Source organism: Dryas octopetala, chromosome 4 (genome assembly GCF_963921425.1).
Source record: "Dryas octopetala chromosome 4, drDryOcto1.1, whole genome shotgun sequence".
Classification (NCBI taxonomy): domain Eukaryota; kingdom Viridiplantae; phylum Streptophyta; class Magnoliopsida; order Rosales; family Rosaceae; genus Dryas; species Dryas octopetala.
The window spans coordinates 14,936,309-14,963,475 of record NC_141369.1 but is presented as its reverse complement, the minus strand read 5'-3'; the positions used below and the strand labels follow the sequence as shown (position 1 = coordinate 14,963,475).

The following is a 27,167-nucleotide window of genomic DNA, read 5'->3' as shown; positions in this document are numbered from 1 at the left end:
CATTATCGCTCACTACCACCACCACCCTACCTCTACTACTATCACCACCAACTGCATTGATTTTAAATTCCATTATGCTTAAAGGTAAGCTGAATAAGAAATTTTACAAATTTATGACTTTAAATTTCGTTTTTAAAAATTTTGTCATTTTAAAATTGCTTAGTACTTCCAAATTTGCTCATCTAAATGCAAAATAACCCTATACGGGCAGACCAACTATGCACCGAAATTACTACTCGCTAGCACCAGCACAATGTAATGGATATAAAATCCACCTAGTTAATTATTGTAGTGTTAATTCTCTCAACCTTATTGGATCTAAGTTGAAATCCCCCCTTGAGATTAAAAAAAACAAAAAAAAAACAAGAATTATGAGCATGTAGCTTCTAAATCTTCATTTTTCTTAAGAAAACAAGTTTCATGATGTCGATCTAAATGACTCATGCTCTATTGAAATATAAAATCACAAGCACATGTACGTATATAACATGAAAATGACCAAAACTAGCAGTCTAGCATTATCTTGAGAACACCACTGCTCTACAACTGGCTTTTGGGTCCGGACCTCCGGTTTGTAATTGGTAAAAATTGCTTTGTCTTTGGGCTTCGGCCCAAATTTACTCGATGTATTTGTTCTTGTCTTTGTCCTGGTATTGCTTTTAATACTTGAATTTGTTGCTGCAGTGCTTAATTTATCTTTCATATTTTCTGAAGTCTAATTTAATTTTTTGCTGTTATAGTTCATGTTTACTCTCTTTAATTTCGGCTTATGAATATTTTTGAGATGGATTTGATGACTGATGGCTCGTTTAGGCCAACCATATATCTTCATAGATTGGGAGAATGGACACTATTTAAATATGTGCTCCTTATTTCAATTTCAATACTAATATGTATACGCATTATTTGGTAAGTAAGTTCGACAATAAATTTACCGAGTCTAACGGTAACATTATTGTTGTGAATAAGACAAAGTAATCAGTGAATGTGTGGTAGAACTACTCATACAAACATGATCGACATTTTTTTTTTAATGAAGCATCTTGTCATGATATGTGGGTATCACATTTATATTATGGTCAAATATTGGTAAGAATGAGATGATCATTAGCATATCTTTCGAATGAAAAAAAAAAAAAAAAAAAAGTAATGTATTGCAAAAACTAACTCTTGAGCATTAGTGAGTTTAATACTATGAATGCTCAAAATTTTGCAATTATATGAGATATTGGGAGAAACTAACACTAGGCAATATTATCAACTCTAAACAAAGTTGTTACTAAAGCATGTATCTTCAAAAATGTTGTTTCATCCTCGAGCGTCAATTTGGCCAAATTGGCCCGACTTGTGCGACACAAACGGATGTTGAACGGAGAAGAATTATCTATCAGTTGAAAGACGTCATCGCCGCCGCGACATTTGCCACCTGTGCCGCTGTCATCGCCTTTTTCACTTCTAAATATTCTTACATGCTCTACGATCCCAAATGTTACTAGCAAAATGAAAAATGCTTTTCCATTATTGTTATTCTCATTTACAATCTTCTCGACTCCCCGGACGACGACTCGACTCCCTAGATGAAGAAAACTTATTGAACCAATGGGGAACTCGATCTACCATCTTACCTAAGAGTTCGCCACTCACTTCCACCGTAAATTTCTTGAGATTCGGCATCACAAACTCCATTGTTGAAGAGTTAAAGAGAGTATGAGTGAGTAAGTGAAAGAGAGAGAGTGAGAGTTGCTTCCCGCTCAATAACTATCAAGTTTAATTAATAAGGATGTGTCAAATAGGCCGGCCCAGCCTGGCCCATCCTATTTAAGTCCATTTGTTCCCAAAGTGGTGGAGGAGACTTCATCAATAGCCTCCGCATTAACTCAAATGTGTGCATCTAGTCTCGTTGATTAAGTTGTGGTTGTTTTGAAATTTTATTGCCTTAATAATTGTATACACATAACACTACATTAGTATGTCAAGTTTTGTTATATATCGTGACATTTGATATAGGGTGCTGCTATTCAGACTCAACTTTTTTATTAATAGCCCAACATTTTAATTAAAATATAATTTTCTATTTTATTCTAATACAAATTGACTAAAAAGGACATCTTAGTTAATAAACAAACCTTATATTTATTTAATATTTTAAGATTTATTAATTTTTTTTCAAACTAATTAAAAAAAAAAAAAAAGAAGAGACAGTAGGAAAAACCCATTGTCCCATCCCCAACAACAGTCCAGCCCCGCCCACAACCACCCTTTCTCTATCTCTTTCCCTCTCCCTTACTTTCTTCCTTTCATGATTTACAGACCACCGAAGCAAGGGAGTCGGCAGACATTTCGGCCTTGGAATTGGAACGGCTAATCCCAAGCAGTGGCGGATCCAAAAACCTTCTGTTATGGGGGCAAGATTAAGCCAGGGGCGACAGCGGTAGTCCAGGGGCCTCGGCGCCTCGCTTCGTCGTTCGGCAGCAAGCCAGCAAGCAGGCCAGCAAGGGGCGTCGGCGCGTCGCGTCACGAGGGAGAAGTGGCCAAGCAACCAAGCAGGCGTCGGCGCCGACGGCGAGCCGCGAGTGTAAAGGAGCAAGGGGCGACACTGCGACAGCCAGGGGCGACACTGCGACGGCCAGGGGCGCGACACTTCTTTGGCTTCAGTCTTTCAGAATTCAGACTTTCAATTTTACCCAATTTTTGTCGTTCTGTGTGGCTGGTAGTGGTACTCAAGACTTAGTTTAATTTACTTGCCAAAACGACGTCGTTTTGGCAAGTTTAGAATTAAAACAACCTATGCATCTCACGAGACAGACATTCATCTTCCTCAAATCTGTTTTTCATTTCTCTGGTTCTCTCTCAGCCATTTTCACAACCGCTAGCTTCTCTTGCCAGTTGCCCCTCTGCCTGCCAGTAACACCCAATCTTCATGGGGTCAAAAATTTCTTTTAAGCTCAGCATTTCTGGGTTCATGGGGTCAATTGACCCCATTGACCCCACTGTGGATCCGCCCCTGATCCCAAGGCCAATTGTTTTTCCAAGACACCACCAGTGAGATTTAAGAGGAAGATGGTTGATCATTAGACAATCCCCATTTCCAATTCCATTGGTGGGTTTATCCTCCTTGACTGGTGACGTTGGAATCACGACAAGCTTGTCAACAGTTTTGGACCCAAACGACATTATGAGTTTCACTGCCAAGTCCGACTCTATATGAACCAATACACACGAACCCATCTCTCTTACTCTATATTGTTTTTATTCTAGCAATCTCCTAACCCAATAGAGACGTTAGTTGTTGAAAATAATAGATAAGGATTGATCATAATAATAATTATTATAAAAAAAAGTATTGAAAAGAGTAAATTAATTTTTTTTATCAAACTCAAAACTTAGGATACTATAATATGCATATATGAAATTCAAACAACAAACAATAATAGAAACATACCTTATTTTGTTCATTGATGAAGCTATTCTTATTCATAGTGATTTCTTCTACCTTTCGATTCACCAAAGCACCACAAGTGTTGTGCCTCTAAGAAAATAATATTGTCAAAGTCTCAAATAATATTAACGAATATATTTGTATTAAATTAAATAATGACGTATCTAACGTCGCTCCTCCAACCGGTATGAGATGAACCTTGAATCACCATAATGTTCAATCTTTGCTAGTGCATTTTGGTTACGAATATTGACAGTCGACTTTTTTTGTTAAATATTAGATAAATATAAATGTGTTAGTATATATAATAAAAAAATAACAAAAAAAAAAAAATATTTTGAAGCCTTAAATGGTATAATATATCAAATCTCCAGAGTTTGAAACTTCATGTACAAATAATGCCATTTGTCAAGCCGATTTACCATCTCGGGCTTGGCCAATGCCTCAGCAGGCGACCCATATTGCCAGCGTACCATCCACGTCAATGCCACACAGACTCGCTCCTCAGATCACATTGTTCACATTTCACACCAAAGAGCTTTACCACTCGACAAATCTCCACCGTCGATCAGTCCACCATCCACGTCTCAAGAGCCCGGGTTTCCCCACCAGTGGCACTATCGTAAAATCCCTGTCTTAACCGCAAAAGCTTTTGCTCGCTCTCGTATTTACACAGACACAGAGCTCTCTCTCCAAATACGAAACACCAAAATCTCTCTCCCTCCCTCTCTTTCTCTTCTTCTTCTTCTTCTTCTTCTATCTCTGAGCTCGGATTACCTGGATCGCTAGGGTTTCCCGCTCTGTGATCTCGGCCGGAGCTCTGCGAAAATGGTGAGTCTGTGATATCTTCCGGTTCCGTAAACGTTTTCATATTACACTGCATCACAGATCTGATTCGAATCCATTTTGACTTCGCACCAATTCCTCATTGTTTGACCAACTGCATGAATTTTAGTCAGAGTTGTGAAATTCCTTATGCTCTGTTTGGCTGCTTGGAATTCAACGATTTCTTAATTTTCCATTTTGTTTTCATTTCGTTGCGCGGCAACAAACTGAGCAATTAGAACTTGAATTTCGTCGGGATCTTATGTTCGATTCTGAGTTTCTATTTACTTTCTCGCTAATCAAACAGAAATTTGAGTTTGTGAATTAATTTTAAGATTTGGTGTTTTAATTTGGCACTGATTGATTTTCTTTGCTTTTTGCAATGTATTAACAGCCTCTCAGATTGGAAATCAAGGTAATGCTATTGAATTCCTTTAATCTCGCTTCTCTATGTGGATCAGATCTCGATCTTAATAGTTATATTCTGAATTGTGTGAGAAATGGTCTAATGTAATCTTTTGGTTCAGAGAAAACTTGCTCAAAGATCAGAGAGAGTAAAATCTGTGGATCTACATCCAACAGAGCCATGGTAACTACATTACATTCCTCTCACCTGTCCTTCTTTCTTTAAATTCTATTATTATTGACAATAGCAATATAATTTGTTACAACTTTGTAAGTCACAATAGCAATGCCATGCATCCCAGCTCCTCTGCTTGATGTCACTCATATTTATTTTTTCTTTTTATACTTTACAATTTGGAAATGGGCTTGCTACTCAAATTAGATAGGATCCTAGACAATTTGGTGAAACAATAGGTAATGTGATAGGTGGTTAGTTAGTGAGAGTAGTAGTGCCATCTCTTCAGCCTGATATTTTTTCTACAGTTTTTTTTTTTTTTTTTCTTATTGAAGTGTAATGATGTGGCAGACATTTTGCTCGAGGCAGCACCCCTACGCTGGGGTGCCATGGCAGCCTAAGTTTCTTTTTTCTTTTTTTTTTTTTTTTTTAATTTTTTTATATATATGATTTTTTAAGATAATTTGGTGAAACTTGTAATTTTTGTGACTCAACACATATTAATAACAATGAGTTGGGAGCTCAGCGAATGGCAGGGAAAATTGATGGTTATTAATGTGTTGAATGATGATTCTTACTGCAGGATTTTGGCGAGTTTATATTCGGGAACTGTGTGCATTTGGAACTACCAGACACAGGTATGATCTAGATATATGGACATTAAATTTACTGCAAGTAGCATTTTCAACTAAGTTATACTGACGTATTTCTGAAAACAGAAGGGAAAAATGGTGTCTGTTTTCAAAATATTCATCTTCTGTTTGGATATTAAGAAATGTCGACGATGGATCTTTAACTTATTGTAATTGTGAGCCACTGCTAAAAGCACCTATAAAGCTTGATCTTAACATTTAGCGGAATATGTGAGTATCTTAACTGTTCTTAAGAGGTATTGTTGCAATATGAGAGTTGAAATTCTATGGTCTGTATGACTAGCTTCATCACATGTTAAGACATTATAGAAACAAATCTTTTGGTCTGAATGAAAGAGTTACAACTGAAGTTATGGAACTTGTACGACCAGAAGATCATTTATGAGATTCCTTGTTAAGTTTAAGATATCCCAACTAAAGTCTTGAGAACTTTAGATTAAAAAATTAATTGATAGAGTGATAGAGGACCTTACTGTGACAGAAATTCTTTACTCTGTAGACGAACTAGATGCCAAACTAAGGGCAAGGAATTGCTGATCTGGGACTGTCCCAAGTCATGATTTGTGTATAGTTCAGCATAGGATTTCCTGGTCACTTGTTCTTAATTGAGCTTATTCAGATGTACTCATAGGCATTGAACAGTGATGGTTACAGACAGAAATTTTATACTCACTTTGACATTGACAAAGCAACTTCATAAAATTCTTTTTGATACCTATTTGGACACTGACTTGAGGTGCTACTTATAGAAATTCTTTTGATCTTCATAAATATTACATTTATACTAAACAATAACACTTTTTTTTAGATATTGCATTTTTTACCCTGAGTGATTAGAAAAGTGGGTAGTCTGGGTTTTTTCATTTCTCTAGGTTTGATAAGTATGCTATTATCTACTGCCAAGTCATTCTAGCTAATTCTGTGATGCATTTAATACTTATTAAATCATCATGTGAGACCTACCGTTTCATTTCTTGTAACTGGTACAGTGTCTTTTAGGGTTTTTTTTTTCATAAATAAACAAATCACAAACAGTTGGTGTTTCTTCCTTTCTCCTGGAGTTGTTTTAAACTTTAAGTGAGCCTTTGAACTCTTAGGTGTATTTAAGTGGTTATGGATGTAAGCATGTGCTCACTTGAATTTTCTTCGTACTGTTGCAGACCATGGCTAAGTCTTTTGAGGTCACTGAGTTACCAGGTATTTTGTTGGATGCCTACTCTGTCTGTTTGCATTTCTTTATTCTTGATGGACATTTCTTTTCTGGAAATTTCCCCCAATAAGATTATCATGCTTTAATGTCTAAATCATGGGTTTGCAGTTAGATCAGCCAAATTTATATCACGCAAGCAATGGGTTGTTGCTGGAGCAGATGACATGTTTATTCGTGTATACAATTACAATACAATGGATAAGGTTAAAGTATTTGAGGCACATACAGACTACATTAGGTGTGTGGCTGTCCATCCTACACTTCCATATGTGCTATCATCATCTGATGATATGCTCATCAAGCTTTGGGATTGGGACAAGGGTTGGGTTTGTACTCAGATATTTGAAGGACATTCCCATTATGTGATGCAAGTGACATTTAATCCTAAAGATACAAACACTTTTGCAAGTGCATCGCTTGATCGCACCATAAAGGTAAACATGACTTGTTCTGGTGGCTTTCTTGCATGTATTGCTACATTTGGGTTTACTGGTGCTAATTATGCTACGGGGTTACTGGTTTTTTTTCCTTGGCAGATCTGGAATCTAGGCTCCCCTGACCCAAATTTTACATTGGACGCCCATCAAAAAGGAGTAAATTGCGTTGATTACTTTACTGGTGGTGATAAACCTTATTTAATTACTGGTTCTGACGATCACACTGCTAAGGTCTCCCTTCATCTATCCCTTTTCTTCAGCAATGTTTAGATTGTATATCTATGTGATGATTCGGTGAAAAATTCATGCATAATCTTATGAAAGCAGGTGTGGGACTATCAAACCAAAGGTTGTGTTCAGACACTTGAAGGCCATACACACAATGTTTCTGCTGTGTGTTTCCATCCTGAGCTTCCTATAATAATTACGGGGTCTGAGGATGGAACAGTTCGAATATGGCATTCCACCACTTACAGGTGATTCCTGTGCTGTACAAAATTTCTGTATCTTGATTCCTAGGATATTATATCTTTTGTGTGGGTATTCAACTTTTTTTTTTTTTGTTTCTTTATGAATTTTGTAGGTTTTTTTTGACCTTTCTGACTGTTTTACTTTTGAATTTTTTCTTCTATTTTCAAATAAGGCCTAGTATAATTGTGTGGTTCATTTACAGGCTTGAGAACACATTGAACTATGGGCTTGAAAGAGTTTGGGCTATTGGATACATGAAGGGTTCACGGCGGTGAGATTTCTAATACTTTTTTCTTCTTAAATTTTCGTTGCAGTTTCTCTATTTGGTGTGCAATATCTGTTGATATCATTTATTCATTGACATTGGGACCATGTTAAGGTGTTTCAAGATCATCAATAGGTGCCATTACTGTGTTGAAGTTTGTGAAAAAGGAATTTTTTTTCTTGCAATAATGTCTTGAGTTGTTAGTCTTCTTAATAAATTAATCAAACATCATGCCGAGTTTTTGAGTAAGGTGCCCAATAAAATGAATTTATAATTTCTGGAGCATGTTTCAAAACTGTATCTAAGGTGCCCAATAAAAAAACTGTATCTAAGATGATTTCTTTTCTTATCAACTTGTACAGTGTTGTGATTGGTTATGATGAAGGAACCATTATGGTTAAACTTGGGCGTGAAGTACCTGTTGCTAGTATGGACAATAGTGGAAAGATCATTTGGGCTAAGCACAATGAAATTCAAACCGTCAACATTAAGAGTGTGGGAGCTGATTACGAGGTTTGAACTCTTTTAGATTGACTTTTTCTTTGCTGCATGGTCCTGTCCTCTTTGTTAGTTGACACCCTGTGCTCTATTTTTGCTTTGCTCTGTAGGTTACTGATGGAGAGAGATTGCCTTTGGCCGTTAAGGAGTTGGGTACATGCGATCTTTACCCTCAAGTGAGGCTTTCTTTGACTCTTAGTTTTAAATTCTTCCTTCGATTTCTCACCTGATGATTTCGTTGTATCTTTCTTGTCTTGTTTTGTAGTTTTCTAGGTTATTATGTAATACATGATGAAGTTTTTTTTTTTTCTCTCATTAATTTTATGGTAACTTAATAGTTACTCCTTTCTTGATAGCTCACCGTCCTTTCACGCTTCAATAATTTCTGCAGATGTAAACTAATCATTATTATTTGCTTTTACTTATTGTTATCTTGACAGGATGTGTTTCTATACAATCACATTTTTTTTTTTTATAACCCATACAATCGCATTTAAAATGTATGGTTGATAGACTTTCAAGTTTTATTACTGTAGTTTTCTCACTCTGGCTCCATGTTTTCCTGCTTTAAGTTGTGGTAGTAGTTTTATGATAAGAGTACGAGAACTTTCCTGTGTGTTGGAAATTGTTTGCTGTTATGCGGCTCATTTATTTAAATTATCTTCATCCAGGGCCGTATGTCCATATTATGACCACATCAATCTAAGGAGTGACTCTTGACATAGAACTTTATTAGTTTCTCTAAGAATGTTCAACTTCAGTGAGAGTGGAAGTACAATTATTGCTTCAGATGAAGTGACTTGTTCTTCTTGTTCAAAGAGAAGGTGTCTAGTACTTAACAACATAGATTATTGTTAAGGTTTGGATGGTCGCTTTGTAATTGAATTTCTTAGGAAATTAGTGAGAAATGGTTTCTGTATGAACTAATATTTCTTTGCTATTATTCATTTTCAAATTGAAAAAGCATTAAGTTAATTATGTTCTTAGAATATAGTGACTTATTTCTACTAAATTGTGTGGGTGATACATGCATTAGTTGATTCTTCCTGCTCAATATTTGTTTACAGAGCTTAAGGCACAATCCCAATGGGAGGTTTGTTGTTGTTTGTGGTGATGGAGAGTACATTATATATACTGCTCTGGCCTGGAGAAATCGGTCATTTGGTTCTGCTTTGGAATTTGCTTGGTCATCCGATGGAGAATATGCTGTTAGAGAGAGTACTTCAAAGATTAAGATTTTCACTAAAAACTTCCAGGTTTGTTGTTTTTAATTTTTTTTTTTTTTTCAGTTTATCTACCCTGTGTTATTGTTGTCTGCATGTTATAAGTCCAACACAAAACAAAACTTCTGGTAGAAATTTGTTTCATTTTCTTAATTCCTGCTAGAGAATATGGGTTTATTTTAATAGAAGTGGCATATTTCAGGAGAAGAGGAGTATTCGACCAACATTTTCAGCTGAACATATTTACGGAGGAACTTTATTGGCGATGTGCTCAAATGATTTTATTTGTTTTTATGATTGGGCTGAATGTAGGTTGATTCGTAGAATTGATGTTACTGTGAAAGTGAGCCCCTACCTACCTTAAACATCCCTGTAATTGCTATTTTCATTTTTCATACAATTCAACTTATTCTTTCATCGAACATGTCAGAATCTCTATTGGGCCGATAGTGGTGATTTAGTGGCTATTTCCAGTGACGCATCATTCTACATCCTGAAGTACAATGTAAGCATCTATGCTAGTTGGCTTCTTCTCCTTCAACCTCTCTCTCTCTCTCTCTCTCCCCCCCCCCCCCCCCCCCCCTCCCAAATTGTTTCATCATTCCTGTTTTAGAACCTGGTTTGACTTAATGTTTAATGAGATTGCATATTATAATGGTGCAGCGGGATGTAGTCTCTTCTTATTTGGATAGTGGAAGACCTGTGGATGAACAAGGTGTTGAAGATGCATTTGAGCTTCTCCATGAAATGAATGAACGTGTCAGGACTGGTATATGGGTTGGGGATTGTTTCATTTACAACAACTCCTCCTGGAGGCTTAATTACTGTGTTGGTGGCGAGGTATTGTGTATTTTTTGTTGGTCTGAAATTGTCTTTTATATCTAGATATAGACCACATAAAATGATTTAACTTTTCCATAAGGTGAATAAATTATGACTATTATTTTAGGTAACCACAATGTTCCATTTAGATCGACCAATGTACTTGTTGGGATATCTTGCCAACCAAAGTAGGGTGTATCTGATAGACAAAGAGTTCAAGTAAGTGCACTTTTGATTTGTCTTATTGCAAGTTGTGATAGTTATCTTTGTTATTATTATTATTGAGAAACTTATATGTAATTTTTAATGTGCAGTGTAATGGGGTACACACTACTTCTGAGTTTGATTGAATATAAGACTCTTGTAATGCGTGGAGACCTTGAAAGGGCTAATGAAGTTTTACCTTCAATTCCGAAAGAGCATCATAACAGGTACCTGTTAATTTCTGAATTTGGCATAATGGCATTAAATTTCTCCTTTATGAATTATTGAAAAGTAAATCTTAATAAATGAATTATTTCTTCAATCCTAATGGATAATTTCGTGTAATTGTAGCGTGGCTCGTTTCTTGGAATCACGAGGTATGATAGAGGAAGCACTTGAAGTGGCCACGGATCCTGATTACAGATTTGAGCTAGCAATACAGCTTGGTCAATTAGAAATTGCTAAGGTAAGCCTAAGGATGGATAACTAGTCTAGGAGGTTCTCTTTACTTTATGCTTTATATGTTTAGTAGTCTTATACTGAATGATGTGGCTTATTTAACAATTTGTCCCATGTGAACATTCACGTTCTTTCTTGCAGGCAATTGCCACTACGGTGCAGAGTGAATCTAAATGGAAGCAGTTAGGTGAATTAGCCATGTCTACTGGAAATGTATGTTTTTTATTTATTCTTACTCTCTTGATATTGTGCATATTACTACCTTAACTGCAATTCACCATGCCCTGTCAAATTCCTTTTTGGGTATTCACCATCCTTTGATTTTACCTCGTTTTCTATGTTATGTTGTTGCAGTTAGAAATGGCTGAGGAATGCTTGAAGCATGCCATGGACTTGAGTGGTTTATTACTGCTCTATTCCTCTCTTGGAGATGCTGAAGGAATATCAAAACTTGCATCCCTTGCCAAAGAACAAGGGAAAAACAATGTTGCATACCTTTGTTTATTCATGTTGGGTCGATTGGAAGAGTGCCTTGAGCTGTTGGTTGAAAGGTAATTCCTTATTTGCTCCTTACAAGTATTTGGACACAAATCATGCAATTAAAGTTTTTGATTAATGAGCCATTCTCTTTTCAGCAATCGGATACCTGAGGCTGCCTTGATGGCTAGATCTTATCTTCCAGGCAAGGTCTCAGAGATAGTAGCTATTTGGAGAAAAGACCTGAGCAAGGTGACATTTTACGATATCTTTGTGTTTATGTCTTCTTTTGACACTCAAGGCTCATGTCTGCATTTGATGTCTAGAAAATTAGATATCGCAACTCATATAGAGAACTCACACCATCGTGGAGTTTGGTACAATATTTATTATGGGCTGGTTGTCCATGCCTCAGTCTCCTATAATCTTAGAGATATCACAAATTCACATTGACATTCACATACAACAGAGTTTATTTTTTTTAAAAAAAAATATATATATTTTTAATCCAGAATTTTGTTATTGCAAATATTTAGGCAAATATCTCCTTTGCATGCAGTTTTTCTAGGAAAGTAAGGTACTAATTCTACTATCGAAGTTAAGAACAATTAACTTGGCTCATTTTTAAACTAATTTCTGCAGAAAAATTTCACCAGAATAGTTGTCATCATTTTGTTTTTAGTAAATATAGGTGCCATCATTTCCAGTTTTACTAATTCTTAATTTCACAGCAGCTTTGTTTGTGTAACCATCTTTCCACAGTATTCGATCTTTCTACTGTGATTTTCTTATGATCCTTCAATTTTTGATATTGGGTGCTATGTTATTAATGGTTTCACACTGATAGACAATGGTCAATGGGTTCATTGTAATTTATTTTGGTATGCTCAAGTATAATACATTATGTGGCTTACATTTTGATTAATGTTACCTGCAGGTTAATCCAAAAGCTGCTGAGTCTTTGGCTGATCCTGAAGAGTATCCTAATTTATTTGAGGATTGGCAAGTTGCTCTTTCTGTTGAATCTAAAGCTTCAGAGACAAGGTATCTCTCTCTCTCTCTCTCTCTCTCTCTCTCTCTCTCTCTCACACACACACACACACACACACACATACGTCAACCTTCTATCCTTTGTTTTAGCACAAGTTTCTTGACATCTCCAGCTTATTTTTTTTTTCTTTTGGCTTGACGCTATTTGCCTTGTTGTATTAATAGCTTTCTTTTGATTGTTTTTTTTTAGGGGTGTTTATCCTCCTGCCGAGGAGTACATAAACCATGTTGACAAAGCACACGTCACCCTTGTGGATGCTTTCAGGAACATGCAATTGAATGAAGAGGAACCTCTTGAAAATGGAGATGCTAATCATGAGGTAGACAATGGATGCAAATTTTATATTGCTTGCTGGAAGATTTTATTTCTCATTGCGAATTTATTTTAAACCGTTGATATTTGCATGATAAGATATGCAGATTTCCTGCCTGTCTCAGGACATATTTGTCCTTTTTTATGTGATCTGCATGTTGGACTACTTCTAGTTAATATATTTGAATGTTTGGTCTATATGATTGGTACAAGCTAGGTCTTCTAACTTGTAGGCTTATTTGTATGAAGCTGATATGGATTTCATTGCATAAAGAACCCATATTTTAGTTTCTCTTTGCTTTTGCTTTATGAATTGGCTTTTAAACACTAAAGTTTCATTTCTGCTTGTGATCTGTTTTACCACAGGTTTTGGAACAGAATGGGGAACATACTGCAGATGAACAGTATGGGGAACAGACTGCAGATGAACAGTATGGGGAACAGAATGCAGATGAACAGTATGGAGAGGAGGAAGGGAGCCAGGAGGAGCCTGTTGTGGTAGACGCTGATTCAACGGATGGTGCTGTACTCATTAATGGTAACGAGGCTGACGAAGAGTGGGGTACGAATAATGAAGGAACCTCGTCAGCCTAAAAAGCTATTGGTTGGGCCAATGTGAAAATCCAATTTTGTCTCTGGTGATTAATTGATTCTAAAGTGCCATCTCTGACTCCCATTCTGACAACTTTCTGATATAACTAATCATACCACTTTCTCTACTAACTACTTTTTGAGATTTTAAATATTTTTTTATCGGTATAATTACTACAATAAGTACTATTAATGCTGACTCTATTAGGGTTCATCTTCACGGAATGCCTCAGCATTGTACCAGTGAGCTGTGTTTATTGACTTTATTCGAAGTTAGCTATGTGTTATTTATTCCCTGTGGAATAACTGCAAAATAGATTCGAAGATTTGATTGCTAACAGTTTCAACAAATTTTTTTTTTTTCATGTAAAAAAACTTTTTTAGAGAAAAAGCAGTGTGAATCTAACATCTAACTGCATAGATACCCAGAATTCCTTTATAGAATACCTGGAAGCAGTATGCACAATTGTCATCCACTTAATCCAAAAATTGATTTTCTGTAGCTTGGTTTCGCTGTTGATTCTGTATGATTGGTTTTTTCTATTATCTTTTTGGTTTCCTCTTGTTTGATTTCAGTATTGGCTTCATTTGTAACATGAGATTGCTCTTATTCTTTCTGTATGCGTAATTAACTTGTAAATGATTGAACTTGGTAGTTTTGTTGTTACTCTCTCTTTGCATTTGGATGGACCATGTGAGGATTTTTCATTGTCAGCTATCATTATTGTCATTGTAAAAATTACTAAAAGTTGTTTTTATTTTTATTTTTTTTATATAGTTGTCTATTCTTAGCTGTTGCATATTTTGAGGAGCTTAAGGATTGTGTTTGGTATTTTCTCTACTCAAGTTGTTTTGTTACTTCCTAATTCTTGCATCTCTTTCCTGTTTGCAGTGCTTACACCACGTCACTAGGTCCCTATAAAGACTGCTGGTCCAGCTGTATGGATCCTTTGAAAGGTGAGAAAAGATACATATATTATACTTAATCAAACTCAAGGCTTGAGCAGAGTTAAATGCCAGTAGGATGATCTGGTAGTGTGTTCTATTATTGGGATATTTTATCAGATTATGTAATCATAGTTTTCCATTCTTTACCGCCTTTATGAATAGTTTGGGCATATTACACACGACACATTTATGCACTTAAAGAAGCCATTCACCCTGCACTTTTCTGCGGACACATGAACACTGAAACCACAATTGTGGGGGGAAAATCAATTTATTGGTGTCAACAATTAATAAAAGTGTCTCAAAGGTTGTTTTAAATGCTACATGCCAATAGTTGTCTTACAACAATTGACACTAAACAAACTAATCAGATTTGTTACTGCAAACAATGCATCTAAGCCCTTTTCAATACCCTTTGTTATAGAAAGTTTCTTCCTTTGTCGAATACTTACTTTTGGAAGCAGTTGAGCGTCACAAATCCCTAGTAACTTTGCATTCATATGAATATGCTGTTATCTTCAGGAATAGTTGTACCGATGCTGGTCAATACGCTGTCATTTTTGTTGATGGGTTTCTTTTCCGGTTTCCCGTTGTTTTTTGATGGCAGGTCTCCTGCAAGAGGCTGACAATGCGGTGATGTAATGGATCGGTTGTCTCGGTTACCCAGTGGTGTGGCTTGTAACGAATTATAGTTTCTCATGGGGCACGGCATAATTAGCTTCGTAGCTTTAGTTAGTTTACTCTTTCGATTGCAGTTTTAACATATTCTTTGAGGCCTTCTTCCCATCTTGAAATTTTCTTGTGCCATTGTGAATGTAGAAAGAATTGAGGTAGTGATGAGGTCATCCTTTTTCCATTCTTCAAATTTTAGATACTTGGTTCCCCTCTACTTTTTTATGTGTTTTGGGAATTCTTTTATGTGACTGATTGTAAACCTGTATTGTATTCACAAGAGTATATACATTGTTAGCATCGTACACCAACTTTGGCACTTCGCATGTGTTGCCACCATCCTTGCTACTTTCTAATTTTATTATATTTGATTGGGGGAATTCAAATTAGACCTTTTCCAGCTGTGGAGAAATATCACTCAATCAATAACAGCATGTCCTAACTGCTTTATAGACCAATCTCTAAGAAATATTTGAGAAGTAAATTTTGTTTTGGAAAACATTTCTAAATTGTGTGTAAAACACTAAAACTTCACGGGCATGGAGTACAATAATTCGAAAAGGGAATTTTAACCTTTTGTTTCTCTTTTCCATATCGAATCCCATAATTTTAAAGCATCAGGTCTGCACTTTCTTCGGAAAAAGACGGTAATTGCAGCATCTAATTCCTCAGAGCTGACCCCTACGGCCCTACCCCACCCCACTCAAAGTTCCAACAAGCACAGACAAAATACCAGAGAAGAGCACTTTATTAGCTTTCTAAAAAATGTTTCTACTTAACTAATTCCAAATCCTGGGTCTATTAGGGGTTTTAGAAACACCAAAAAAATGCTTTCACAAGTTTTGGGATGTGAGTTACACATTGAGCCTTTGATTTTCAGATTTTCTCTTTTAAGAGTTTGGTGTGCACTCGAGGAGACAATTTGTGATACAATACCACAATGACTCAAAACCTAGTAGGATGTTAACGAGTTTGGGTTGACTATTTCTTAAGATGAATACGAAATATGACATGACGTACTAAACACAAATAATATATAGGTCATGTTATTGCAAAACATGAGTAACCAAATGTTGACACGATTTAGACGATATAATTAATATTATATGAAGAACATGATTTTCTTTTGTCAGTTTTTGTTATGTATATACGAGTCATTGTGTATTTATAAAAATATTCTTTTACACTTTTGTTAATATCATGATTAAGTAGTTTGAATTTTATAAGTGAGTTTTAATTTTAAAATAAAGGAAGTTTCGTTTAAGATTCTAGTTCACAAGATATATAAATTAATTCAAACATAACATGATTATAATATGTTAAGTTAGTATTTAGTCATTAGTCACGTTTAAATAAATAGATTGAATTTGAGTTGACAAGTATTAGACACGAACATGAAAATGACACCACATAAATACTATCAATACAAATCGGTTGGTATTCTACCCGACTTAAAAAAAAAAAAAAACACGACATGACTCGACAGAACACTTCTTTTTGAGTCAGTGTTTTGTTTGTTGAATTAGTTCAAGCAAAATATCTGACCACAAAAAAATAAAAATCAACCCAAAATAAATCGCGGGCATGCTGATTCCAGGCCATGGAGGCCCAATTTCAATGGTCCGGACTCCGGACCAAGAACTTCGTCCCGACCCAAAGTAACACGTGTCGCAAAACGACCTAAATTACACGCAATTCCTATGAAACCAAACGCGGTAAACGATGTCGTTTAACATCTCTACGCACCATTGAAGCCCCTTCGCAGCTCAATTAAAAAGGAAGAGAAACCCTCAGACTCTTCCATATCCAAATCTTTTCCAAGCAATCTCTCTATTACATTTTAGAAAATCGAATCCAAGAAAACAAGAAATAAAATTAAGATATAAAAACGGGATCTCTCTGCTTCTGCGTCTGCTTCTCTTTGCTTCTCAGTAAGTCCATGCCCATTCTCATTTAATTAATTAATTTTTTTTTTCTAAGATTTAATTTTAGTTCGAATTCAGATACTGACAAACATAGGGCTTCATATATTATTTCATATTTTTATGGTATTTAATTAACTAATTAACTTTTTTTTTTTTTGTGGGTTATGTAACTTCTCTATATTTTCCGTAGTTATGTTTTATGCTAGTTTGCTTGTGTTTTTTGTGGATTTGCTTGAATTTTCGTTTTGAATCTTGATGACCCAGTTCATGATATTTCTTGGACTTTGCTCAGAAAGTAGGGTTTTAGCTGTTAACCCTTTGTTTGGTCTCCGAGGAAATTGCTGAAAAATGAAAGAATCTGAAAAACAGTAAAAGACAAGTTTTAGTACTAGTTTTAGTTTCATGGAGTTTGGAAACATACTCAACTGTGCTATGGAACTTAGGGTTTCGAAGATTTTTCTTTTTTTGGGAACGACCCAAATAATTAATTAGTTCTAAAATTAATTTTTTTTTTTGTCATAGTTTCTTTTCCGATCAGTTAAATGAAGCATTAGATGTTCTTTTATTAGCATTCTCTCAACTTTTTTTTTTTTTTTTTCATTTTTTATTTATTTATTAGCTTCATTTGTTTTTAGATTTCATATTCCAAGATTTCACTTGCGGGGTTGGTCTCTTTAGGTATCCATAGTCATCTTTCACTTATATCCAAGATGGTTTTCTTTTGCTTTATTCTTTTCTTTTTATTATTTTGGATATTGCAAAAATACTTAGTGTGGGGGTTAAATTTCCTTGATTGCTTTAAAAGTTGTAGGGTTGTAAACATTTCTAGGGTTTTTAATTTATGTTTCTGGGCCAGATATGATCTTGGAAATTTGTTTCTTGTGTTGTGTGTCTGTATGTGTCAAACAGTTTTGTATAAGAAAATTTATTGTTTTGTAATCATTTTGTTTGTAAATGCAAATAAGAAAAATCAGCTTCTCCTTTATTGAATTTACATAAATAAACTTATATAGTGTTATATCAGAGTTGTAAGGAGCTCTCTAGTGCCGTTAAGAATTTCTTTTGCGCTGGGTGGAATTCTCAGCTAAAGGGTTCTAGTGCACCGTAATACAAATGTTGTTGACTGTTTAGGTGACATGATATGTAACTCACCTTTATTTGTTACTTAGGACTAATAGCAACCTAATAATTGATGTAATTTTTTATTTTTCTGCTCCTTTCCTTCTTTTAAATGATTTCTTCATTTATTTAACAGGTAGAAACAGAAACTAGGGAACTTTTTCATTCATTTATCATAGTTAAGATTATTTATTATGTTTTCTTTGAGTACACATGGCGTATTGCAATTCTTGGCTGGGTTAATCAATGATGTTTATACTTCCAATAGATTTACCTTTTTACTTTCTCTCTGCGCTTGAAATGAAATAATTTATTAGTTTAATATCTTTGTTTGGCTCTGTGAGAAAAAGAATTGTTTCTGATGATTTGCAGATATTGGCTTAAATTTATTTTCTTGATTCATTTGTAATGGGGGATGCGGAAAATGCCCTTCCACCTTCTAAGAAGCGTGCTGCTGGAAGGGAACTCTCTCGGGATAACCCAGGCCTTGATGACGAGGAAGATGCTCCTGAACAAGAGACTGGAACTTTCAAGAGGGCCAGTGAGGAGGTGCTGGCAACCAGAAGAATTGTTAAGGTTCGTCGCCCTCAGTCAACTTCTGGTCCCTCTTCCAATCCTTTTGCTGGGATACGTTTGGTTCCTCCAACAGAAGCCAGTGCAATCCCTGCCGCAGCTACCGCTGATGCACAACCTGCCAATGAAATAAGAGTTTCAGACGAGGATAATAAGCAGTCAGAAAGCAAGATTGATCAGGCTGGGGCTGAATCTGTTGCAGATAAGGTGAACGACGAGGTTTCCAGTGAGGCAAATAAAGCTGGGGGGGTACATGAACCAGCTGTGGGAGAAGATAAGATTGAGAATGAGGGTCAGACCGAGAATCAGGAAAAGACTGAAAATGAGGGTCAGACCGAGAATCAAGGAAAGATTGAAAATGAACCAACTGTGGGAGAAGATAAGACCCAAAATGAAGGTGAGACCAAGAATGAGGAAAAGACTGAAAATATAGATGAGAAAGATAACAAAATCGAAAATTTAGAACCAAATACGGAAGGTACCCCTTTGAGCTCATTCCAACAGCTTTCGAGTAGCCAAAATGCCTTCACAAATCTTTCTGGAACTGGGTTTTCTTCTTCCACTTTTTCTTTTGGGCTTATGTCAAAGGATGGCTCCTCATTGGGTACTGGCTCTGGTTCACTTTTTGCATCTAAAAGTGATCAGCCTTCTGGTCTTGGTCTCTCTATTAATGGACATTCTTCACTTTTTGGCACATCAGGGGCGTCAATTGTACCTAAGAGTGAAGGTAGTGGTTTCCCTTCAATGCAAGAGGTTTCAGTTGAGACTGGCGAAGAAAATGAAAAAGCAGTTTTCACTGCTGATGCTGCGCTATTTGAATTTATTGATGGAGGCTGGAAAGAACGTGGAAAGGGAGATCTGAAGGTTAATGTATCTGAATCTGGGACTGAAAGAGCCAGACTTGTTATGAGACTCAAGGGAATTAGGAAGTTAATTTTGAATGCAAGTCTTTACCCAGATATGAAGCTCACAAATATGGAGAAGAAAGGTGTAACATTTGCCTGCATGAATAGTATCGATGAAAAGAAGGATGGGCTTTCCACCTTTGCTTTGAAGTTCAAGGATGGTTCTATAGTTGAGGAATTTCGCACTGCTGTTACAGCACATAAAGGTAAGACGCCTGCGGCTATGAAGACTCCTGAAAATTCCCCCAAGGCTTCTGATGATTAAAAGGAGGCCAATGCCAATGCTCAGTGAGTTCTATTTTCCTGTCACGAGTTTGTCTAGTTGCTGTCCTTTTCCCTTTTGGGAAGAAAACAAAGTTGTTTTAGAGTTCGGCAATTCCTAAGCCCTTTTGTAGCAGAGTTATAGAGTCCTGTCCATTTTGTTGTAGTTTAATGTCAGTCTAGTCTTTGAAAGACCAATGTTAACTTCATTCTGGTTAAATCTTAGGTTTAGACTGCATTAAGCTTTTGGGATGTTGAATGCATGACACAGTTTTATAGTTGGCCCCTTCATCTGCAATAGATAATATATTGAACTGTTGTGTCAGATAGTAAAAATTTTCTTGCTTAGATTAATCATTTTATTAGCCACTTGTCTCTTTGGAGAATTATCTGGAAAGTGAAAACGATTGAGGTGGTAATGGACGCAATCTGATGTAGACTGCCTTACATTGCCCTCATGGAAATGAAATGAAATGAGAAATCCACCATTTGCATCATAACCTCATTTCATGACATCTTTCTTCTTTGTGTGCTTGATTTATATTCTTATCTTGCTAGTATATATTTCAATCCTTTGGCTTTGGGGTACTATAAAAGAATGGTACTTTTATAGACGGTGGTGAAGACTTCTAGCTGTTCATTTGGTCTTGGAAAATGGTCTCGTGTGCAATAGGTGCAATTTGATTAATTTTCAGAATTTCCTTTAGGTGCTGTATTTATCTTGCAAGATAAACCCAATGATAGTTTTGGTTTGTCCTTGCCCGGGGTTGTCCCTTGTTTTGTCTTTTGTTTTTGGGCTTCAGCCCCATCTTACCAATAAAAAAGGGAAACATAGTAAGGAAAATAAAGGAAGAATGATGCTTATTCTTTTATATGGAGATTTTTAAAAAAAAAAAATAAGGAAAATGAATGATTTGGAAGAAGATTGGTATTGTTTTGGTTTTTTATTTCCTATTTAGTTTTCAACTAAAGTTGGTTGATATGGAGGGAAATAAACCTTTTGAGATTTGTCGTTCTGAGTCTTCTGACTAGAATGATGAGCTTTCCTATGAAATATTGAAATGATCGATCGTTTAGTTTCACCCATGCATATAGTTTTTTTAATAGAAAGATTACCTAATATAGTGTGAAATGAGTTTCCTTATTCCTCTAAAACTTTCTTGGTTGGCTAAATGTAATAAGCATTCTCATTCCTCTAAGACAATAGAATGAGCAATGCTCAATTAGAAGTGATAAGTATCCATTTCAGTTAGAATATTCACTTGAACCCATACCCCGAGCTTTGGACCCGAACTCCTTTCCTCGAATCCCAACCCTCAATGCCTCGAGTCCCTATGAGCATTGAGCAACCCCAACACCTTACAAACCACCACTAAAGACCTAACAATTTTCCTTTCCATTTCTCTTCTTCCAAACACATTATTAGCTATAAGCCTATCTATATAACTGAATGCTAATTGGCAAGCCTCCCACTCTCATAGAAGGATTTATATAGGTACGTGGGTATGTATGGGCATAATTAGATTGATAAGTACTCTAACTGAAACTTCGAATATGGCACAACATTATAAGAAAATCTTCCTCCATTGGGAATACAGAATACTACAATTAATGGTAATGTTTATGTTTATGGTACGTGATTCAGTTCCCTTATAAATCATATTTAGGATTTCTAATGAAGAAGATAGATACCAATATTTTGTCTAGCTAATGACTAAGAGGTCATTTTTCATTTGTCGTATATGGCAGATGGATTCAAGGCTATTCCTTGTTTGACCGTCGATGGATTGGGTAAAAGATACAAATCAATCAAGATTAAACTCTATTATTCTAGAGCATAATTGAAATTATGCATAGCATAGATTATGGAGTAATGCTATTTGGTCACTTAATTTGGTTCAAATAGCATTATTCTAGATTATAAATTCGATCTCATCTGATAAAAAGAAAAAAAAAAAAAAAAAAAAGAAGCTATCAAGGTTTAGTAAAATTTAATTATGACATTGAGGAATATTCAAATTTATAACTGAAATTTGGTTCCTCATTTAGCATTATAAATTAACTTTATTCATAATTTATTACATTGATTTGATTAACACCTCAGTTTGGTAAGAGATCTTAATTATAAAAGCACTTTTTCAACTGACTTTCTCCTTTATTATTTAATTATGCATTGTAAATTTATGATCGAAATAGTTTATTTTTTAGATCTAACTATGAAGATCATCTCTGCAAAAAATCAACCAAATCAGAAATCGTTTGGTTATGTAAATATGATCAAATATACAAACGGTTTTGGTATCAATTTGAGTCTTCATTAGTTTATTTTGAACGATTATATAATCAAATGATTTCTGATTTAGTTGATTTTTTACAGAAATAATTTTTAAATAATTATCTAAAAGATGAACAGTTCTAATTATGAAAATGAGTTTTTTTTTTTTCTCATATTCGGTACCTAAACTTTGACCATTGTCTTAATGTGGTATATAAACTTTTATGTGTCCCAATTGAGTACCTAAACTTTTATTTTGTATCTAATAGGTACCGAAATGAATTTATGTTAAAATTGTCAACAAAAGTTAGGGGTAATATAGTCACTAAAACAAATTATATTTTAATTATTTTCTTTATATGTTTAAAATTATAAAAACAAAACACAACAAACAAAAAAAAAACAAAAAATTATAATTAAAATATAATTTTTTTGAAGTGATCATCTTGCCCCTAATTTTTGTTGACAATTTTAACAAAAATTCATTTTGGTACCATTAGACACAAAATAAAAGTTTAGGTACTCAATTGGGACAAATAAAAGTTTAAGTACCACATTAAGACAAATGTCAAAGTTTATGTAATAAATATGAAAAAAAAAAAAACTTATGAAAATACATTGTCGAATGAGAATAATAAAAAAAAAAGGTGGATATCATTCTTTATTTATAAAATACATATAATATGTATAATGATTTGTGAAGATCGAGTTGAGGACGTGGGATACATAGTTGATTGTTGAGACGTGGGATAAATTTGAACCGGAGCTAGTTGTTTGTTGGGACGTGGGAATGTGGGATACATAGGCTGTCTGATCGGGATTGGTGAATTGGCTTTGTGCATGTTATGGTGTTTATACTCTCAATTAAGTTCATGGCTTTCATTAGGTTTTGGCTTTAGGTGTCTTCCTGCTCTGGCATTCCCCCACCTATTTGAAATCACAATTCTAATTGATTTTTCATTTTTTAGTTACAATTCATCGAGTCTATCCTTAGAAATTTACATACAATGACAACTTTTAAACAACAATGCCAAAAAAAATATTGGCTCATTTGCAAAAAAGGCCAAATAAAGAGATTTAAGGAATAGTCTGCCTGACATAAAGAAAAAGCATAATTAAGACCGAATAATACTTTTGTGAAATAAAATAGAGCATTGATTTTTTGAATTTTCTATCTTTCATATGGAAAGTCTATAATTGTCTTATAATGCATATTTTGTAGTTTTATTTGAAGAAATTATTAAGTGTATCGGATCCACATAATGACATTGCTAATGTGTAAAAAAAAAACCAATATATTTTCAACACATGGAATTACTAACATCACCATCATAGAGCACAGACTCGCAACATAAATTGTATATATTAATCTTGCTTGAAAGGTACAACCACAAGCTCATAAAAATAAAATCAATTGGTTTTATTCAGTTGCAATTAATTATCAAATCAAACACTTAGTTCTTTGTTAATGCATAAACATTGGCGCAAGACCCAGTGCAAGAATCCACACAAGTTTTCACCTTTTCTTCATCTAAAAAAGAGCCAAAAAAAACAAGGTGAGTCTAATACATACACACAAAATTAAGCACCAAACATAGAAAGAGAGACAAAAAAAAATAATAATAGAGAGAGAGAGAGAGAGAGAGAGAGAGAGAGAGAGAGAGAGAGAGAGAGAGAGAGAGATTTAATTACTTGGGTTATATTCGGTGCTGATATTGGTGCACAAAGAAGTAGCACAACCAAGCTTGCAGAAGTGATGAGGGTTTGATTGCATGTCTAAAGGAGCAGGTAAGATGCACTTTTTCAAGCAACTAAAGCCACACTTGAGAAGGTTGTGTGGTGGTTGGACCATACATGCGATGAAGCAAGCACCATAGCACAATTGGAACTGAGCTGTGGATTGTCCTATGAGCAATCCCAACACAAAGCAAAAAAGCACTATGGACTTGATTTGTTTCCCCTCCATTTTCTCTTCTACCAATTAAACACCTAGCTAGCCAGCTATATATATCTGAATGCTGAGTGCTGAATGCTGTGTAGAAGCTAGGGTTTATATAGGCTAGGTGGGTATTGTACATGTGACATATATCTATAGCTAGATTGATAATACCAAATATGACATATCCATAATTAATTGTAATAGAATCCCTCTTAGACTTGTTAGGATTTTCATATCCTGAAAATTAAAAGTTCATATTGCCATTGGCCAAACAAAAGTTCATATTGTCAGGCGTGTAAATAATTATTACCGTACAAATATATAAAGAAAACAGAAAGTATATTAATTTGTTTTACTAATGAAGATATAGGAATTAATTATTTGTCTTTTGTTAAATATGGCAGTTAGCTAGATTTCCTGAAACGATATTCCATATGTGATTGTTATGGATTAGGTGAAAAATTAAAATCTGGTTTGGTTTCTATTTCTATATCAATTTTCATTTTTCCGCTGAGGGTTCATTGTTATTAGGATGGGAAAGAATCAGAGTATGAGGTTAAGACACTTACTTCCATTTAAGCAAATAGCTTTAAACAAATTAAATTTATAGTGGCACCGAGTCTCCCTTTGTGGGAGAAAATTTTGAAATCAAATCTCATGAACGATAATTATTGATGATTAATGAAAAACAAGGAAATTGTTATTTGCATTTTTTAAAAAAGAAAATTTTAGCAAAATGACTCAACTTTTACACCGTTTTCTAGTTGAGCTAAGTGCTAATAATAGGGATTCCCCTCCCCTTAAATTAGGAAGTGTTCAAAAAATAACCACTCACTAAAGAGAGTGTGAAAGAATAATTTTGGAGTGCATTTATCATGTCCTAAAAGAAAAATAAACAACTTTAAACTATTGTTACCTAAAAAAAAAAAAAAAAACCCTTTAAGCAAAATTCAATTATAGTATTAACAATAATGTTAGGTGTCCACATTTTGATACAATCTCTCTCTAATAGAGGTATGGTATGACCTACTTATGTTATGAATTATCTATTAAATTAATTTAGCAATTAACACTTCAATTCAAAAAGCAATTGAATTTGTGGGTATATCTTTTGGACCATGGGCCAGCCTAGCTAGTTCGGACTACCGATCATTGTGGACGACCCGGTCAATTCGAATGTGCATAGGGTAGAGCTTAGGCTCGTTATATATCTTTTGTTTTTATTTTTTAGGTAGGCTCGTTATATTTCTAATTATTCAGAAATAAAAAATTGTGGCTTATTGGTTTTGTTTTTGTTATTACTAATAGTCATGTGTTCAAGGTAGTCTCTATAGTCTATACTTGCAAATTTGGTAATATTTTATCATTTATTTAAAGTTTTCATTAGGCCTAATTAGGCATTATTCAATGGCCCACCACTTCTGGCCTCTAAGATTCTTGGTCTATGGGCAGGACTCGAGCCCAACCTAAATTCTCAAGGCCCTCACATCAGACATGGTTTGGACCAAACATATTTAGGGCTGAGCCAATCTAATTTTTAATACTAAAAGTAAAAAGTAATTGTAGCTGTTTATGGGTATGAAAAACGGTGTTGTATGTGGTATCATAACATTTCAACTCATGATTTGGCTTGTAATAAATTTAGTATTAATTCACACTTGCACAATGAAATTAGCTTCCCTTCCTTCACGAGAGGATAACTAGATCAAAGATTAAGATATGCAATTTGTGTCAAGCTCAAACCAAATTGTTTTTATATTTATTGAGGAATGCTATCCACCTTCTCCACCGACCTTCTCTTTTATTATTCTCATTCTACAATGTATTTTCAAGATCGAAATCGTTCAATTTTTAGATAATTATTTGAAGATCATTTAATGCAAAAAATCAACTAAATTGGAAATCGTTTGGTCATATAATTGTTATCAAATAAACAAACAATATATGAATCAAATTGTTATAAAAATCGTTTGTTTATTTGATCACGATTACATAACCAAATGATTTCCGATTTGGTTGATTTTTTGTTTAAGGATCTTAATAGTTAGATCTAAAAAATGAATAGTTTCGATTATTAATTTACATTATAAAATGAGAATAATAAAGGAAAAGATCGATAGAGAAGTTAAATTAGAGAAGGTGGATAGCATTTTCATATTCACAAAGAGGGGTTATGAGATTCTTCTGTAGGACAGTGTGCCACTTGTCTTGTAAGACCTCCAATCATATATTCACATGTATGCTTATTTCAAGTAAAGTTTATAATTTTTAAAAGGAAAAAAAAAAAAACATTTTTAGTCCCTGTATTTTACCTTGAAAACATATTTGGACCCTTTGGTTTCAAAACTCCATATTTGGTCCTTGTGTTTCATGTTTTTTGCAATATAAGGACAATTTTAATAAACTCAAAATTTCAATTTTTGTTTAGAAACCAAGTTAAAGGTTACATACATGATTTTTTGTTCATATTGGTTATAAATATATGTCCTTAAATTGCAAACCATACAAAACACAAGGATAAAAATTGTTTTTTTCTATTTTTTAAAATAAACAGTACACATAGCGTCGTAGTATAGGATAGTTGTACTATATACATGGTCAGACAGCCCTACTCAAGAATTTTTCGGGTGTTATCTCACTACAAGAAAAAAGGGTTTGGGAGAGGAACGGAATTCGTCGCCCAAAGTTGAGTTTCGTCGCCCAAACGTTTGGGCGACGAAACTGGTTCGTCGAGCAATTCTTCGCCCAAGAGTTTGGGCGACGAATCCATAAATTTCGTCGCCCAAAGACACCAGGGGGCGACGAATTTTTTTTGTCTCCCAAAACATAAAATTCGTCGCCCAAAGAATGTTTAGGCGACGGACAAATTTCGTCGCCCAAAGACGGTTTGGGCGACGAACCCACTTATTCGTCGCCCAAAGTATGTTTGGGCGACGAAATTATCCGTCGCCTAAACAAGATTTGGGAGAGGAAAAGCTAATTTCCTCGCTGGAACGTGCTTTGGGCGACGAACAAATTTCGTCACCCAAATAG

At 34.9% G+C, this 27,167-nt stretch overlaps 2 protein-coding genes across 7 annotated transcripts; both read left to right on the top strand.

Annotated features, from left to right (window-relative positions):
* The first annotated feature begins 4,113 nt into the window (after window positions 1–4,113).
* Window positions 4,114–15,456, top strand: LOC147287182 (coatomer subunit beta'-2-like). 6 transcript variants are annotated; one of them, XR_015121688.1, is made up of 26 exons: window positions 4,114–4,270; window positions 4,659–4,679; window positions 4,792–4,853; window positions 5,428–5,482; window positions 6,658–6,694; window positions 6,816–7,141; window positions 7,244–7,375; window positions 7,472–7,620; window positions 7,818–7,886; window positions 8,243–8,393; window positions 8,489–8,554; window positions 9,446–9,634; window positions 9,804–9,944; window positions 10,032–10,106; window positions 10,265–10,441; window positions 10,551–10,642; window positions 10,738–10,854; window positions 10,979–11,093; window positions 11,228–11,299; window positions 11,441–11,637; window positions 11,722–11,815; window positions 12,501–12,607; window positions 12,804–12,933; window positions 13,293–13,564; window positions 14,410–14,474; window positions 15,073–15,456. XR_015121688.1 is itself a non-coding variant. In XM_086239556.1 (26 exons), the coding sequence occupies exons 1-25, from the start codon at window positions 4,268–4,270 to the stop codon at window positions 14,427–14,429; spliced, it is 2,793 nt and encodes a 930-aa protein (XP_086095682.1). In that variant the 5' UTR covers window positions 4,114–4,267; the 3' UTR covers window positions 14,430–14,474; window positions 15,073–15,456. The 6 variants fall into 6 exon arrangements, 2 of the variants coding, with proteins under 2 accessions (XP_086095682.1, XP_086095681.1); XM_086239556.1 differs by having other exon boundaries at window positions 13,293–13,488; XR_015121687.1 differs by lacking the exons at window positions 4,114–4,270; window positions 4,659–4,679 and having other exon boundaries at window positions 4,777–4,853; window positions 13,293–13,541.
* Window positions 15,457–16,907: 1,451 nt separating this feature from the next.
* LOC147287181 (nuclear pore complex protein NUP50A-like) lies at window positions 16,908–20,287 on the top strand. Its single transcript, XM_086242637.1, has 2 exons — window positions 16,908–17,068; window positions 18,554–20,287. Exon 2 carries the CDS (start codon window positions 18,590–18,592, stop codon window positions 19,922–19,924), a length of 1,335 nt encoding a protein of 444 aa, XP_086098763.1. The 5' UTR covers window positions 16,908–17,068; window positions 18,554–18,589; the 3' UTR covers window positions 19,925–20,287.
* The last annotated feature ends 6,880 nt before the right edge of the window (window positions 20,288–27,167 follow it).

Coding starts and splice junctions, on each gene's coding strand:
- LOC147287182 (XM_086239556.1), top strand. Junction 8,394..8,488: donor GTGTGGGAGCTGATTACGAG/GTTTGAACTCTT, acceptor TTTGCTCTGTAG/GTTACTGATGGAGAGAGATT. Junction 11,638..11,721: donor CTTGAGCTGTTGGTTGAAAG/GTAATTCCTTAT, acceptor TTCTCTTTTCAG/CAATCGGATACCTGAGGCTG.
- LOC147287181 (XM_086242637.1), top strand. CDS start 18,590: ATGGGGGATGCGGAAAATGCCCTTCCACCTTCTAAGAAGCGTGCTGCT.